The sequence below is a fragment of the Choloepus didactylus genome, chromosome 8 (assembly GCF_015220235.1).
Source record: "Choloepus didactylus isolate mChoDid1 chromosome 8, mChoDid1.pri, whole genome shotgun sequence".
Lineage (NCBI taxonomy): Eukaryota > Metazoa > Chordata > Mammalia > Pilosa > Megalonychidae > Choloepus > Choloepus didactylus.
In genome coordinates, this window is record NC_051314.1 from 15,689,131 (window position 1) to 15,706,239 (window position 17,109).

The 17,109-nt window shown below is 44.0% G+C and overlaps 1 protein-coding gene across 9 annotated transcripts in view; it reads left to right on the top strand.

The window, feature by feature from the left end:
• The window catches only part of PLA2G6 (phospholipase A2 group VI), an 88,980-nt gene that overhangs the window by 70,225 nt on the left and 1,646 nt on the right, over positions 1 to 17,109 (top strand). For all 9 annotated transcript variants that reach the window (XM_037846553.1, XM_037846557.1, XM_037846551.1 and 6 more), the window contains 3 exons: positions 14,752 to 14,888; positions 15,215 to 15,369; positions 16,927 to 17,094. In XM_037846553.1, the coding sequence (XP_037702481.1) occupies positions 14,752 to 14,888; positions 15,215 to 15,369; positions 16,927 to 17,094 (460 nt within the window). The remainder of the gene's footprint in view (positions 1 to 14,751; positions 14,889 to 15,214; positions 15,370 to 16,926; positions 17,095 to 17,109) is intronic.

Here is a 17,109-nt window from a genome sequence, read left to right on the forward strand (position 1 = left end):
GAATTACAATCTTATTAACACTGATAGATCTGCCCACACAAGATTACATCAAAGATAATGGGGTTTGGGGGGACATAATACTTTCAAACTGGCACAATGGCCATGCAGCTTGCTCGTTTTAGCTCACACTTACTCTCAGCGTCTGTGGGGTACTCAAAGCCAATGTGGTTTTCCTTCCTGTGGATGCAGGGGACCCCCACACAGAAAGCTTGGAGAAGTTGTATGCAGTACCCGGATGGCTGGCCCTCCCTGCCTGGGGTGAACAGCTATCAGATCCAGACATGCTTCCCCGAGCTGAGAGCTCACGGGCTGGGGCGGGTAGAAGGGCACAGAGCAGAGCTCTCACCTGCACTGCAACCTGCGGGGACAGGGGTCCTCGGCCTCTGCGCCGGCCTGACAGAAGGCTTGCACATGCATTGTCTCACCCCAACCCCCAGCAGCCCGGGACTCAATGGTCATTCCACACTGGCAGTGGCGGCGGTCAGCACCCTCCCGGTGGTGTAACCTGTCTGGAGTGACCCACTCACAGAGCATGTCCCCAGGTCAGAAGGAAGGTGGGCCCTCTGAGGCCTGTTCCTCCTACCACACACTTGAGACCTCTGTGCTGAGCATGGCTCTGCCTCAGGCTGCGTGCATGTGTGTGTGTGCTTGTACATGTGTGTGGGGGGCTGATGGATGCAACTACCAGGGAAAAGGCAGTCCTGCTCGCAGTCTGCTTGGGAGATAAATGACCTGAAAACAGCCTGGCAAGTTTCCAGAAGAGGGCTACAACACTGCCCCTTCTGTGTCATGCTCCCCACCCCGGAATTATTTTGCTAGTTGCCCATATAATGCCCATCTTGTGTGCCAGACTGTGAGCTTCTTGAAGTCAGGAACACGACTGGCTTGTGTATTTCTGCAGCCCCAGTATACGGTACCTGCCACAGAACAGGCAATTTAAAATGTACAGACTGTGCATAGGGGCAAGAGGAAGGAGAGAGGCCAGAGGATGAGGTAGTCAGGTATGGCTTCCTGGAGGAAGTGAGGCATGAGCTGGCCTGAAGGGTTAGGGAGGAGTTCTCTTCATAATTAAGTGGGCTTTCTTTTTTTCATTCTTAGAATAATACATATTCTTTTAAGAAAACCTGGAAAATACAAAAAGTAAAAAGAAGAGGAAATTATCATCCATAACTTATTAACTGAAAGGCAATGTTTTGTAAATATTTCTGTATATTTTATTCTAGACATTTCCCCTTGTATGTGGTGAAATAGAACATACCTTTAGAAAAGGACATAAAACAGTTTAATACATAATTATAAAGAAAACACCCACACAACCACCAGCCAAGTCCAAAAGCCCCATCCCAGTCCGGCTCCTTCCCTCCCCGACCCGTGTCTCCACCTGCTGGCTGATGTGATCGTCCCACTCCAAGTGCATAGTGGAACAACAGGGTTCAGGTTGGGCCTTGCTTCAGGCTTGGACAGCATCATTTTGTGTGTTGTCACTCACCTCTGCTTCCTACACCAGGCCCTGGGCTGGTGCATGTGACTGTGCTCCATCCCCCCTCACTGCTGTCGAGGCTCCACCATGTGAAAAGGCCTCACAGTGTCTGCTTCTGTTTGCTAATGCTGCTAGAATGCGAAGTATCAGAAATGGACTGGCTTTTATAAAGGGGATTTATTAGGTTACAAATTTATGGTTCTAAGGCCATACAAGTGTCCAAACTAAGGCATCAGCAAGAGGATACCGGCACTGAGGAAAGGCCGATGGCTTCTGGAACACCGCTGTCAGCTGGGAAGGCACGTGGCTGGCATCTGCTGGTCCTTTCCTACCGGGTTGTGTTGCTTTCAGCTTCTGATTCCAGTGGGTTTCTCCTTAAGTACCTAGGGATCCTCTCTTAGCTTCCCCAGGGCAAACTCTTAGCCAAATGTCTGGTTTCAATGGCTGTCTCCAAAATCTTTCTGGGTGTTTTCTCTCTGAGTGTCTCTGGCAAACTGGATTTTGTCTCTTAGCTTCGTATCTCCAAATGTCTTTCTGTCTGCATCTCCAGGCCTGTCTCTGAATGCTCTTGAAAATGCCTCTGCCTTTTATCCTCTCATCGAGGACACCAGTAAACTAATTAAGACCCATCTTGAATGGGTGGGGTCACTCCTCCATGGAAATAATCTAATCACAATTGGGTGGGTCACATCTCCATGGAAACAACTTAATGGAAAGATCCCACCCACGATAAGTCTGCACCCATCAGAGTGGATCAAAAGAACACAATTTTTCCTAGGGCACACAGCAGTCTCAGACTGTCAGGGCCATCTAGGTTGTTTCCAGTCTGGGGCTGTTAGGAACATTTGTGTACTTGTTCTCTGCTTCCATGTGCACACATTTCTTGGGGCTGCGTGCCTGGTAGGAGAACCCCAATCCCCAAGGACACAGAGCCTCAAGTGTGTCAGGTGCTGCCCGACTGCTCACTCCCATCGGCGGTGTTTGAGCGTGCCTGTTGCCCTGTATTCTTGCTGATATTTGGCTATTGTCAGGTGTCTTTATCCGTGCAAATCTGGGGGAGTACACAGTGGTGTGTCCATGTGGCTTTGATTTCCATGTTCCTGGTTACTAATGAGGTTGAACATTTTTTCATATGTTTAAAGGACATTTGGATTTCCTCTCATAAACTCTCTGTTCACACGTTTGTTTTCCCATTTTTGGCAGAATTGGGTTTTGTGATTTTTGGTTTATGAGGCCCCTAAATGATCTGTAGGAAATTTTTTTTTTTTTTTTGGAAACCAGTCCTTTGATGGATATGTGGGTTTGAAATATATGGGTATGAATCTTTTCTCTTGCTCTATGACGCATCTTTCCAGTCTCTTTATGGTGTTATTTGATGAATGGAAGCTCTTAATGAAGTAGAAGTAATAAATATTTTCCTTTTTATAGTGTGTTTTTATGTCTCGTTTAGGGACCCCTTCTCCACCCTGAGGCTAAAGGCTGTTCTTCTATCTCATGTCTGAAAGCATGAAAGATCTCCCTTTCCTGTTTAGATCTTTTATCAACCTGGAATTGATTTTTGTACTGGGGTGAATTGGAGATCCAAGTTCATGTTTCCCAAAAGAATAGCCAGTTTCCCCAGCACCATTAGAGAAGAAGTCTGTCCTTCCCTCCACACTGGCAGGGCTTGATCCCTTCCTCATGTATCTAGAGTCTTTATATGCCTGGGTCTGTTTCTGGCTCTCTGCTTTGTTCCTGTTCCCTTGGTTGGTAGTATCCCTGTGCCAGGACCACAGGGTCTTAATTGCTATATAATACGTCCTGCCAATTGTTTCAACTTTAAGCACCATATGGTAATTCTATACTAACTTTCTGAGGAACTACCAAAACAGTTTTCCACAGCAGTGTACCATTTTACATTCCCACCAACAGGGCACAAGGGTTTCCTATTTCTCCGCATCCTTGCCAATATTCAGTATCTTCTCTTTGTTTAATAATAATCATTCTGGTGAGTGGGTGTGGTATCTCATTGTGGTTGTGATTTGCATTTCCTAATGACTAATGATGTTGAGCATCTTTTTATGTGCTTATTGGCCATTTGTATATCTTCTTTAGAGAAATGTCTATTCAAGTCCTTGATTCGTTTTTTGTTTGTTTTCTTTTAAACTGCTTTAATCAGGTTGGCTGGTAGTCATGGATTGGTTTGTGGGTACAGGGCAGCCTGCCCAACCCCAACAAAGCCCTCAGCCTCTTCCAATCTCCCCACCCCCTTGGCCCATTGTTTAATTGGGTTGTTTGTCTTATATTGTTGAGTTGTAGAGTTCTTTATACATTCTTGATAGTAAACTCTTATCACATATATGATTTCCAAATGTTTTTTCACATTCTAGTAGGCTGTCTTTTCACATTCTTGATAATGTCCTTTAGTGCACCAAAGTTTTAAATTTTATTGAAGTCCTATTCACCTGCTTTTTTTGTTGTTGCTCATGCTTTTGGTATGAAGTCTAAATCCATTGCATAATACAGAGTCCTAAAGATATTCCCCTGTTTTCTTCTGGGAGTTTTATAGTTTTCATTCTTATATTTAGGGCTGTACTTCCATTCTGAGTTAATTTTTGTATATTGTATGAGGTAGGGGTCCACTTTCTTTTATATGTGGATATCTAGTTTTCCCACACGTTTGTTGAAGAGCCCTTTCTTCCCCCATTGTGAGAATTAGCACCCTTGTCAAAGATCAATTGGCCATAGTCTGATGGTTGATTTCTGAACTCTCAATTCTGTTCCATTGGTCTAGATATCTGTCCTTGTGCCAGTACCACAGTTTTGATTACTGCAGCTTAGTAATAAGATTTGAAATCAGGAAGTGTGAGTCCACCAACTTTGTTCTTTTTCAAGATGGTTTTTGTTATTTAAAGCCTCTTGCCCTTCCATATGAATTTGATGGTGCTTTCCATTTCTGTGAGGAAAGCTGTTGGAATTTTGGTTGGGATTCCATTGAGCCTGTAAATCACTTTAGGTAATACTGACATCTTAAAAATATTTAGTCTTCCAATCCATGAACACAGAATGTCTTTACATTCATTTAGGTCTTCTTTAATTTCTTTCAGAAATACCTTGTAGTTTTCTGTGTACAAGTCCTTTACATTGTTGGCTAAATTTGTTCCTAGATATATAATTCTTTGAGTTGCTATTGTAAATGGAATTTTTTTCTTGATTTCCTTTTCAGGTTGTTCATTGCTGGTTTATAGAAACATCACTGATTTTTTTTTAATTTAAATTTTTATTTTAGTCACATACATACAACCCAAATTTTCCCTCATAACCACATGTAAATATATAATTCAGTGGTGTTAATTACATTCACAATGTAATTAACTTTTGCCAAACCTTTTCTGTCACCCCAAAAGAAATTCTGTACTGATTAAACTTTAATTTCACATTTGCTACCTCCCCAGCCTTGAAACGTCACTGATTTTTGTGTATTGATACTATATCCTGCTACTCCGCTGAATTCATTTATTAGTTCTAGTAGCTTTCTATATCCTTTGGTATTTTCTATATATGGGATCATATATCTACAAATAGGGGAAATTTTACTTCTTCTTTTCCAATTTGGATGTCTTTTATTTCTTTTTCTTCCCTAATTGCTCTGGTTAGAATGCTCCATACGATGTTGAATAGCAGTGGTGAAAACGGACATCCTGTTTTATTCCTTATTTTAGGGGGAAAGTTTTCAGTCTTTTACCATTGAGTGTGATGTTAGCTATGGGTTTTTCATATATGCCCTCTAGCATGTTGAAGACATTTCCTTTTATTCCTAATTTTCTGAATGTTTTTATCAAGAAGGGTATTCGATTTTGTCAAATGCCATTTCTGCATCAGTTGAGATGATCATGCTTCCCCCTTCATTCTATTATGATTCTTCATTCTGTAATAAGGTATATTACACTGATTTTCTTATGTTGAACCACCCTTGCATTCCTGGGATAAATTTCACTTACAGTCCCACAGTTTCAGTTATTTCCTTATTATGAAATATAACATATATACAAAAAGGTAGTATGTTTTGAAGTATGATTTAACAAATAGGTATACAGGAAATTTCCAGTTATTATGAGTTATAGTACCATAGTTTCAATTAATTTCCTTATTGTGAAATCTAACCTATATACAGAAAAGTATAGCTTTGAAATTACAATTTAACAAGTAGCTATAGAACAAATTTCAAAGGATGCTGTGCGTTACAGTTCCACCATTACATTTCTTTCCTTCTAGCTATTCTGGTACCCTAGCAACTAAGAAAATGAAAATTATATATATATTCAGTATTCATAATCCTTTGTTAAATTCCATCATGTCTATTGCTACTCCTTCCTCTAGTTTAATCACTTTCCTGATCTTCAGGGATGTTTAGGAAGTGACCACCTTAACTTGTTCATGTTGAAAAGGAGTGTCAACATTATGGGAAAAAGGGAAACATCTGGTTGATGTTCTTGAAGAGGCTGTTGCCTCTGGGTTTTGGGACATAGCTGGCATAAGAGTTCTTTGGAGGATTTAAGTTTCTGAAGAATAAACTTAGTGAGTGAAACTTTTATAGAGTATCAGAGAGGGATCTGGGTATTCTTTCAGGTTTTCAGGACTACTGTTGACTTGGGCCTATCATATTGTGGTCATTTGGCGTATCTAGCTGAAGCTTGCATAGGAGTAACCTCCATGAGAGCCTCCTGACTTTAATTCTCTTAGTCACTGAAACCTTATTTTGTTGCCTTTCTTTTCCCCCTTTTGGTCAATAACGCATTCTCAACCCCTCAATGCCAGGGTCAGGCTTATTCCCGGAATCCGTGTCCCATATCACCAGGGAGACTCACTCCCCTGGGGGCTCCTGTCCCATGTTGGGGGGAGGGTGATGAATTTATTTGCAGAGTTGGACATAGAGAGAGAAAGTCCACCCTTGAGCACAAAAGAGGTTCTCTGGAGGTGACTCCTAGGCATAATTATAGGTGGGCTTAGCCTCCCCTTTACAACCATAAGTTTCACCTGAGCAAGCCTCAAGCTCAAGGGCTTGTCTTATGAAGTAGGGGGTTCCTAAGTTCACATAGCTATATGTTATATCCATGATAATCCATCCATATCTCATAATATCATCACTTAGTTGTACAATCCTCATCACTCTCCATTTTAAACAATTCTCATGACCCAAAATACCACACAGCTCTTTTCAGCCCTTAATTATTTGTCCCTAGTTTTTGTGTGGTGCTAGTAAGGTATTCCTATTAATTATAGTCCCTAGAATGCAATAGGTAGATTTTTCCCACATACCATTCTGTTGTCATCTCTCTACTACTGTCATATCTTAGAAGTATGTCATGCAATCACCTATCTGTATTTGTAGTGCCAAGCTGTGGGATATATGCCTTTAAACAACCCCTGTCAATCCTTTCACCTTCAGTACAGCTCTGATAACTTATAATCCCATTAACAAGCAATCATCAGATAGCTTTGGTCTATCACTAGGTCCCCAGTATTTTGCATTATAAGACATTGATTTTACATTGTTCAGGGAGTTCATAGTAGTGGTAACATACAATATGTCTCCTTTTGTGTCTGACTTATTTCACTTAGCATTATGTCTTCAAGGTTCATCCATGCTGTCATATGTTTCAGGACCTTGTTCCTTCTTACTGCTGTATAGTATTCCGTCATATGTATGTACCACATTTTGTTTATCCACTTGTCTGCTGAAGGACACTTGGACTTTTCCATCTCTTGACAATTGTGAACAATGCTGCTGTGAACATTGGTGTACAAATGTCTGTTCATGTCACTGCTTTCAGATCTTCTGGGTATATATCGAGAAGTGGAATTGCTGGATCGTAGGGTAATTTGATATCTAGTTTTCTGAGAAACCGAGCATTATGCATTCCCACCAGCAATGAATAGGAGTTCCAATTTCTCCACATCCTCTCCAGCATTTGTTTCCTGTTTGTTTAATGGCAGCCCTTCTTATTGGAGTGAGATGGTGTCTCATTGTGGTTTTGATTTGCATTTCCCTAATAGCTAGTGAAGACGAACATTTTTTTCCTTGTGTTTTTTAGCTATTTGTATTTCCTCTTCAGAAAAAATGCCTTTTCATATCTTTTTCCCACTTTATAATTAGACTGTTTGTACTATTGTTGTTGAGTTGTAGGATTTCTTTATATATGCAGGATATCAGTCTCTTATCAGATATATGGTTTCCAAATATTTTCTCTCATTGCATTGGCTGCCTCTTCTTTACCATTTTGAAAAAGTCTTTTGAGGCACAGAAACTTTTGATTTTGAGGAGTTTCAATTTATCTATTTTTTCTTCTGTTGCTTGTGCTTTGGGTGTAAGGTCTAAGAAGCTAACTCCTAATACTAGGTCTTGAAGATGTTTCCCTATATTATCTTCTGAGAGTTTTATTGTGCTGTTTCTTATATTGAGGTCTTTGATCCACTTTGAGTTAATATTTGTATAGGGTGTGAGGTAGGGGTTGTCTTTCATTCTTTTGGATATGGCTACACAGTTCTCCCAGCCCTATTTGTTGAAGAGACTGTCCCATATCAGTGGATTTGGGGGCCTTATCAAAAATCAGTCAACTATAGATCTGGGGTCTATTTCTGAACTTGCAATTTGATTCCATTGATCAGTGTGTCTATCTTTGTGCCAATACCACACTATTTTGACCACTGTGGCTTTATAGTAGGCTTCAGAGTTCTGAAAGTGTTAAGTCCTCCCACTTCATTCTTTTTTAGTATGTTTTTGGCAATTTGAGACCCCTTTTCTTTCCAAATAAATTTGATAACTAGCTTTTCCAAGTCTGGAAAGTAGGAATTGCGTTGAATGTGTAGGTCAGTTTGGGTAGAGTTGACATCTTAACAACGTTTAGCCTTCCTCTCCTTGAGCACGGAATATCTTTCCACCTATTTAGGTCCTTTTTATTTCTTTTAGTAAAGTTTTGTAATTTTCTGCGTAGAGGTCTTTTACATCCTTGGTTAAGTTTATTTCTAGGTACTTGGTGTGTTTTAGTTGCTATTTTCAATGGAATTTTTTTATTGCCTCTTCAGTTAGGTCATTACTAGTATATAGGAACATTACTGACTTTTGCACATTAATCTTGTATCCCACCACTTTGCTGAATTTGTTCATTAGCTCAAGTAGGTGTGTCATTGATTTCTCAGGATTTTCCAAATATATGATCATATCATCTGCAAGTAACAGCAGTTTTACTTCTTCACTATCGGTCTCAGAGATGGTCCCAGCCAAACAAACTCACCCCATTCCTGAAGTGCCATTGCTCCACTTTTTTTTTTTTTCCCACATCCCCACCATGTACTGTATGGCTGGTCACACCCTGAAACTGTGGACCCAGGTGTCCTCCGGCCCATCTCTAGTTTCTTTTACAGAGGAGAAGCCCGCTTTGCCTCATCCACTCCGTCATCTTTTATGGCTGAGTAATATTCCATTGTATGTATACACCACATTTTGTTTATCCATTCATCTGTTGATGGACACTTGGGTTGCTTCCATCTTTTGGCAATTGTGAATAATGCCACTATGAACATCAGTGTGCAAATATCTGTTCAAGTCCTTGCTTTCAGTTATTATGGGTATATACCTAGAAGTGGGATTGCCGGGTCATATGGTGTTCTAGTTTGCTAATGCTGCCAGAATGCGAAACACCAGAGATAGATTGGCTTTTATAAAAGGGGGTTTATTTGGTTACACAGTTGCAGTCTTAAGGCCATAAAGTGTCCAAGGTAGCACATCAGCAATCGGGTACCTTCACTGGAGGATGGCCAATGGTGTCTGGGAAATCTCTGTTAGCCGGGAAGGTACGTGGCTGGGGTCTGCTCCAAAGTTCTGGTTTTAAAATGGCTTTCTCCCAGGACATTCCTCTCTAGGCTGCAGTTCCTCAAAAATGTCACTCTTAGTTGCACTTGGGATATTTGTCCTCTCTCAGCTTCTCTGGAGCAAGAGTCTGCTTTCAATGGCCATCTTCAAACTGTCTCTCATCTGCAGCTCCTGTGCTCTCTTCAAAGTGTCCTTCTTGGCTGTAGCTCCTCTTCAAAATGTCACTCACAGCTGCACTGAGTTCCCTCTGCCCGTCAGCTCATTTATATGGCTCCACTGATCAAGGCCCACCCTAATTGGGTGGGGCTATGCCTCCATGGAAATATCCAATCAGAGTCATCACCCACAGCTGGGTGGGGCACATCTCCAAAGAAACACTCAAGGAAATCTAATCAAAACTGCTAATGTCTGCCCACACAAGATTACATCAAAGATAATGGCGTTTGGGGGACACAATACATTCAAACTGGCACATGCGGTAATTACATACTTACCTTTCCAAAGAACCGCCAAACTGTTTTCCACGGTGGTTGCATCATTTTACATTCCCACCAACAATGAACTTGTGTTCCTATTTCTCCATAATCTCTCCAACACTTGATATTTTCAATTTTTCTTAAATAGTAGCCATTCTAGTGGGTGTGAAATGGTATCTCGTGGTTTTGGTTTGCATTTCCCTAGTGGCTAACATTGAGCATCTTTTCATTTGCTTTTTGGCCGTTTGTATGTCTTCTTTGGAGAAATGTCTGCTCAAGTCTTGTGCCCATTTTTAAAACTGGATTGTCTGATTCTATCTCTTTATTTGTTAGTGGTCTGTTTTTGGTCTTCTGTTTCTTCTTGAGTCATTTTAGGTAATTTGTGTTTTTCTGGGAATTTGTTCATTTCAGCTAGGTTATCTAATTTGTTGGTATACAATTGTTCACACTATTCTCTTGTGTTCCTTTTTATTTCTCTGGGGTCAGAAGTAATGTTTCTCCTTTCATTTCTGATTTTAGTTATTTGTGTCTTCCTCTCTTTTTTCCCTTTGCCAGTCTAGATAAAATTTGTTAATTTTATTGAACTTTCAGAGAACTGACTTTTAATCGATTCTCTCTATTGTTTTTTGTTCTCTATTTCATGTATCTACTCTAATCTTTGTTATTTCTTCCTTCTGCTCACTTTTGGGTTTAGTTTGCTCTTCTTTTTCTAGTTGCACTGAGGTGTGAGTTTATGTTACTGATTTGAGATCTGTGTTCTTTTTTTCATGTAAGCATTTACAGGTTTAAAATTTCCTCTAAGTACTGCTCTTCCTGCATCACATAAATTTTGGTATGTTGTATTTTTGCCTTTATTTGTCTGAAGAGTTTCCCTAACTTCCTTTGTGATTTCTTCTTTTACACATATGTTGTTTAAGAGTATATTGTTTAATTTCCACATATATGTGAATTTTTCAGTTCTCTCTGTTATTGATTTCTAGCTCCATTCCATTGTGGGCAGAGGAGATGCTTTGTATGATTTCAATATTTTTTAATTTACTGAGACTTGTTTTGTGACCTAATATATGGTCTTTCCTAGAGAATGATCCATGTGCACTTGAGAAGAATGTGTATTCTGCTGTTGTTGGGTGAAGTGTTCTCTCTTAATTTATGCTCACTTTTCTTCGTTTTTTCCTTTCTGCTCTGAGGCTGAATTGTATCAATTGTTTTATCTTCGTGTTCACTGATTCTTTCTTCTGCCAACTCCAATCTGCTCTTGAAACCCTGTAGGGAACTTTTTATTTCTTTTCTTGAGGTCTTCAGTTCCAGTATTTCCGTTTGGTCCTTTTCATATTTTTATCATTTCTGTCTCTTCATTGAAGCTCTCATCTTGTTCATATATTGTTTTCCTGATGTCCTTTCATTATTTCCCCGTGTTTTCTTTTAGGTCTTCGAGCATATTTAAGACCATTTATTTAGTCTGTGTCTGGTATGACAAAAGTCTGGTATTCTTTGCTGATGGTTTCTGATGTTTTATGTTGCTCCTGTGAATGGGCCATCATTTCCTGTTTCTTTGCATACCTTATAATTTTGGGGGACACTGTACATCTTAATATTTTAATGTGGAAAATTTAGTCCATGAGGTGTCTGTTGCCTTAAGTTTGTACCCTGCTAGTGATATGGCAGAGATTTCCTTGACTGCCAGGAGCTAACAAAAAAACAAAAAACCCGTTCCACGGTCTTTTCAGATTGGCTCTGTGTTGGCTGTTGCTCTCTTTCAGAGCTTAGCCCTCCTACCAGTGAACCTGAAGAACAGCTTCAGACAAAAGCATGAGATCTTCTCCTGTCTTTTCTGAGCATGAGACTTGTTCTGGCCTTAGGAATCCCCTGTTTACACAGATCCGAATGCCCCCACTTTTCCCTGAAAAACAATCTTTTCTCCTAGTCCTGGGTGCTCCCTTATGTGTCTTCAAACTGATAATTCTGTGATTTGATTGTTTTGTACACTTATTTAGCTGCCTGTGAGCTGCTTCTGCATTTCAGGTAAGCTCTGGGACAGTGAGCCAGAGACAAATGTCCTGGTTCACTCCTTCAGGCTTCCACCAGATAGGTTAGGACAGACATGCATACACCCCACTCTGCACATAGGTGTTACTGTGCTTCCTCCAGAACCAGGAGCAGGGACCTCTCCGTACCAAGCTGGGTGGGGAAGGGCCAGCAATGGCACCATGAGGTTTTCCTGATGTTTTAAGCTGACTTTTTCTTTATTCAGTGTTTTCCAGTTATTGCAACCCTTTAAACTGTAAAACTCTGAGAAAAATTGATTCTGCTTGGGTTTTTTTTTTAATTCAGTTTTATTGAGATATATTCACATACCATACAATCAGCTGCTCACAGTACCATCATATAGTTGTGTATTCATCACCCCAATCTATTTTTGAACAATTTCCTTAAACCAGAAAGAATCAAAATAAGAATAAAAAATAGAAGTAAAAAAGAACACCCAAACCATACCCCCATCCCACCCTATTTTTCATTTAGTTTTTGTCCCCATTTTTCTACTCATCCATCCATACACTGAATAACGGGAGTGCGATCCACAAGGTTTTCACAATCATGGTGTCACCCCTTATAATCTGCGTTGTTATACAATCATCTTCAAGAGTCAAGGCTACTGGAATGGAGTTTGATAGTTTCAGGTATTTACTTCTAGCTATTCCAATACATTAAAACCTATAAAGTGTTGTCTATATAGTGTGTAAGAACGTCCACCAGAGTGACTTCTCAACTCCATTTGAAATCTCTCAGCCACTGAAGCTTTATTTTGTTTCATTTCGCATCCCCCTTTTGGTCAAGAAGATGTTCTCAATCCCACGATGCCGGGTCCACATTCATCCCCGGGAGTCATATCCTGTGTTGCCAGGGAGATTTACACCCCTGGGAGTCAGGTCCCATGTAGGGGGGAGGGCAGTGAGATCACCTGCCAAGGTGGCTTAGTTAGAGGGGGGGGGGGGCACATCTGAGCAACAAAGAGGCACTCAGGGGGAGACTCTTAGGCACAGTCATGAGCAGGTTTAGCCTCTCCTTTGTAGTAACAAGCTCCATAGGGGCAAGCCCCAAGACAGAGGGCTCGGCATACCAAGTTGTCAGTCCCCAATGTTTGTGAGAACATCAGCAACAATCCAGGTGAGGAAGTCCAACACCTTCACATCCTCCCCCAGCTCCTCAGGGGGGCCCCTCAGCTCCGCCCAAATTACTTTGGGATGTGTTGCTATTTCATTCTAACCTATACAGACCTACCATATCTCACTTCCTTTTCAAAGTTCCATGTTAATTGTGGTGTTCGAACAGTCTGACTGTAGAAGTTATATTGTTGAGAAAATATAGATCCTACACCAAATAAACATCTCTTCCCTTGGTCTCACATGGAAGTTGAAGTTTTAACACACAGTCAGTTTCAACCTTTACCCTTTGGCCTTATTTGCCCTAGTCTATGCTTCATTTATATCTTTAATTGAAGTCTGGGCTCTTTTTCGGCTTTTTTTTTTTTTTTAAACAGTTGCTATATGTGTTAATACTGACATTCATATCTGCCGAGCTCTAGCTCTGAGTTTCAGGTGTCACACAGATACCCAACATTCCAGAGACCAATCAGGTTATACACAAAGGGATTAACATCTCAGAGTTTGGAGATAGCCATTACAATTCAGGAATAGATGTGACTGCTGTAATAGCTTACAATCTAGGGACCATTACAATAATTGTTTCCCTGTTAGGCTGTGCTCTAAGATTCAATTCTGAGTTTACACATTGTAGTTAGTCCATACTGGTAAGGCATTATAGTGTTTGCCTTTGTTTCTGGCGTACTTCACTCAAAATGCTGTCTACAGGATCCATTCACCTCGTTGCGTGTCTCACAGCTTCATTCCTTCTATAGTTGCTCAGTATTCCATTGTATGCATACACCATCTGTCAGTTTTTGCCAACTGTTTAAAGATTCTGTTGGGGGACAGAACCCTGGAGCTTCTCACTTCACCGTCTTGGGGATGTCACTCCAATACATATTAGTTTTTAAGGAAACTGTGCCAGTTTATACTCCCAGCAGTTTTTAATGGTGTCTGTTAACCTCAAGATAAGTAGGAGTCTTTTTTAATATGTTAGAGATTTATATGGTAGAACATCTAAAAGGTATCAAAGGTTACAAGTGAACAGTCTCTCTCCCAGCCCCGTCCTGGAGCCGTGGCCACCCCGGAGCTCCCTACCCCTCAGGTGACTCCTGTTGCCAGCTGCCGCTCTGACTAAGCAAATATGTACTTTTTTCTTTCTTTCTTTCTTTTTTAAACAAATGGTGGTATACTAAGCACACTGTCTCGAACCTTCCCTGTTCCAGTTAACCATCAGTCTTGGCGCTCATCCCATATCGGTTCATAAAGTGCTTTCTCAGTCATTTTACAGCGACACAGACCCAGGTTGTGTGGGTGAACCACGGCGTATTTACCATCCTGCTGATGGACATTTCAGTTGTTTCCAGTCATTTGCTCTCCCCCCACCACCCTTTTATTTAAGCCTCGTCCCCATTATCCAGTCATTTGCTTTTACAACCAGTGCGGCCTTTAATTGCCTGTGCTGTTTCCCACACAGGTAAGAGCTTCTTAGGATGATTCCCCAGAGGTGGGATTTCTGGTCTAAGGATAAACCCCTTGGCAATTTGGATGCAGATTGCCAAACCACCCTCCTGAGGCTGTACCAGTCTGACACTCCCCCAGCAGTGTAGGAAAGAGCCTATTTGGGATTTGGAGACTTTGATCAGAGGAAAGGAAGAAGCCCCCCCCATCCAAAAAGAGGGGAGGCTGTGGGTGGTGGGAGTGGTGATTCTGCTCCCCAGGCCAGGGGCGTGAATGTTGGGCCAGGAGAAAGGTGGGTGGGTGGTGGCTTCAGCTGTCTTGCTCCTTGTTTCTCTCCAGAGTGATGCTGACAGGAACACTTTCTGACCGGCAACCAGCTGAACTCCACCTCTTCCGGAATTACGAAGCTCCGGATACTGGACGAGAGCCTCGTTTCTGCCACAACATTAACTTAAAGCCTCCAACTCATCCTTCAGGTTAAAGCCGTGTTAGATGCTTGGGTGGGAAGACGATTGACCCAGGGAGGCTGAGGGATGTGGGTGCAAGTCTTAGGTTTGCCACTGGCACCCCCACCCCACCCCCATCCCACCCACTGCCCCTGGTCTCTCCTGAATTTTTAGAGGCTGAGGGCAGGCAGGCTAAGGGGGCCCCTGGGGGTCCTATGCTGCATCCTGACCCCCCTCCCCCAAATCCCCTTCCCCACAGCCTCAGGCACACGCATGCACACCCCAAGACCTGAAGTGGGCTGGGGCTTGGGCCAGGCCCTTGTGCCACTGGGCCACCTTCCTCCTCTCACCCCCAGACCAGCTGGTGTGGCGGGCAGCCCGCAGCAGTGGGGCCGCCCCCACCTACTTCCGGCCCAACGGGCGCTTCCTGGATGGCGGGCTGCTGGCCAACAACCCCACACTGGACGCCCTGACCGAGATCCATGAGTACAACCAGGACCTGATCCGCAAGGTGAGGGCCTGTGCATGTCGGAGGGGAGAGCATGGCTGCTCCTCGCAGCCCCCCGATTCAGCAGGCCTCCCTCAGGACTGGCTCCTGGGCTCACAGAGGGCTCATAGCCATGCCTTCCTTTGCGTTGGGGCTCCACAGCGGGGGGCGCTCCCGCCCAAGCCTATCCGATGGGTGGTGCCTGCCTGGGACCCTGTGCTGAGCAGGACTCCAGGGCCCAGGCTGGACTGAGTGGTGACAAGTGCTGGTCAGCCAGCAGCATCTGCTGCGAGTGGGGCAGGGGCTGGAACGGGGTGGGCAGGCCAGCCCTGGCCTCTCCACGCCTGGCCCTGTGCTTGTCCTTGAGGAGCTCACAGCTAGTGGGGGGACAGCTGGAAACGAGTGCCCTTCTAACATGTGTCCGGTGCTGTGAGAGGTCTCTGGGCAGACCTGGAAGGAGGCCCAAGAGGACTTGGAGGCCTGGGGGCTGGGCAAGGGCTCCATGGAGAAGGGGACCCATCCTGAGGCCTTTGGGGCTGGGCAGTGCAGAGCCAGTGACCTGGAGAAGAAGCAGCCTTCGCCCCCAGGAGCTTAGGTGGGGTGGGGAGAGACCCCGGGATCCACGAGGCGGTGTGTGTTGCGGTGGGAGCAGGGGCTGCGGCTGGGCAGTCCCTGGGGTGGGTCCTGGCCCCACCCTTCACTCCCATCTGCTGAGTGGGGATCATAGTGGTACTAACCTGGGATCATCGTGAGGATTTGGTGCACTGTTGTCTGAGAAATGTTTGGCACAAGGAGTGTGGCTGTACCTTGCTGGCTGTAGTTGTCAGATGGCCTGGGCAGCCCCTGGATGGTGTGGCCCCTGGGCAGTCAGAGAGGGGGTGCCCTCTAGGGGCCAGACAGGGCAGAGCGGCTTCCTGAGGGAGGAGGGGCTGGAGTCCTGGGCTGGCAGATGGGAGCAGCCTCAGGCTCACCGGATTCTCCTTTTGTGGATGAGGAGCCTGGGGTCAGAGTGGAAGTGACTCGCCCAAGGTCACCCCCCCTGATTGGCAGCAGATCTTGTTCTAGAGCAAAGGGGAGAGGCAGCACAAGGCCATAGGTTCAAGCCTCAGCTCCCGTCCCAGACAGTGGCCTTGGCAAGCCTCCAGACCCCTGTGGGCTTTGCTGGTGGTCGATTCCTCCCCACAGACTGGCTGGAGGATTAGTGAGATAAGCTGTAGATACCTGGCAATGGCAGAAACCACAGAAGGTCACTCCCTTGCCTTTCCTGACCACTGCCTTGACCTTGTGCCAGGCTGCTGTCTGTGGCATTCTTCTTGGTCCACAAAGTGCTCTCACAAGCAGACCCTACACCAGGAGGAAGCTGCCACTCCGAGTCCAGGCCCTGTCCCGGCTCGTAGGGGCTGGGTGGGGGTGAGTGCCAGGCTGTGCTTGCCCCCGAGGCCTGTGTGTCTCTCTCCTCATGCACCTGCTGAGCTCCAGCTTTGGGCCTCTCTCTGACTCTCTCCCCAGAGCATCACTACCCCAGGGAAGGTCCCGAGGTGGGGCAGCTCGCCTCTGACTGTCCCTTCCTGTTCATCACAGGGACAGGGCCACAAGGTGAAGAAACTTTCCATCGTCGTCTCTCTGGGGACAGGGAGGTCCCCTCAGGTGCCCGTGACCTGCGTGGACGTCTTCCGACCCAGCAACCCCTGGGAGCTGGCCAAGACTGTTTTTGGGGCCAAAGAACTGGGCAAGATGGTGGTGGACTGTGTGAGTAGGACCCCT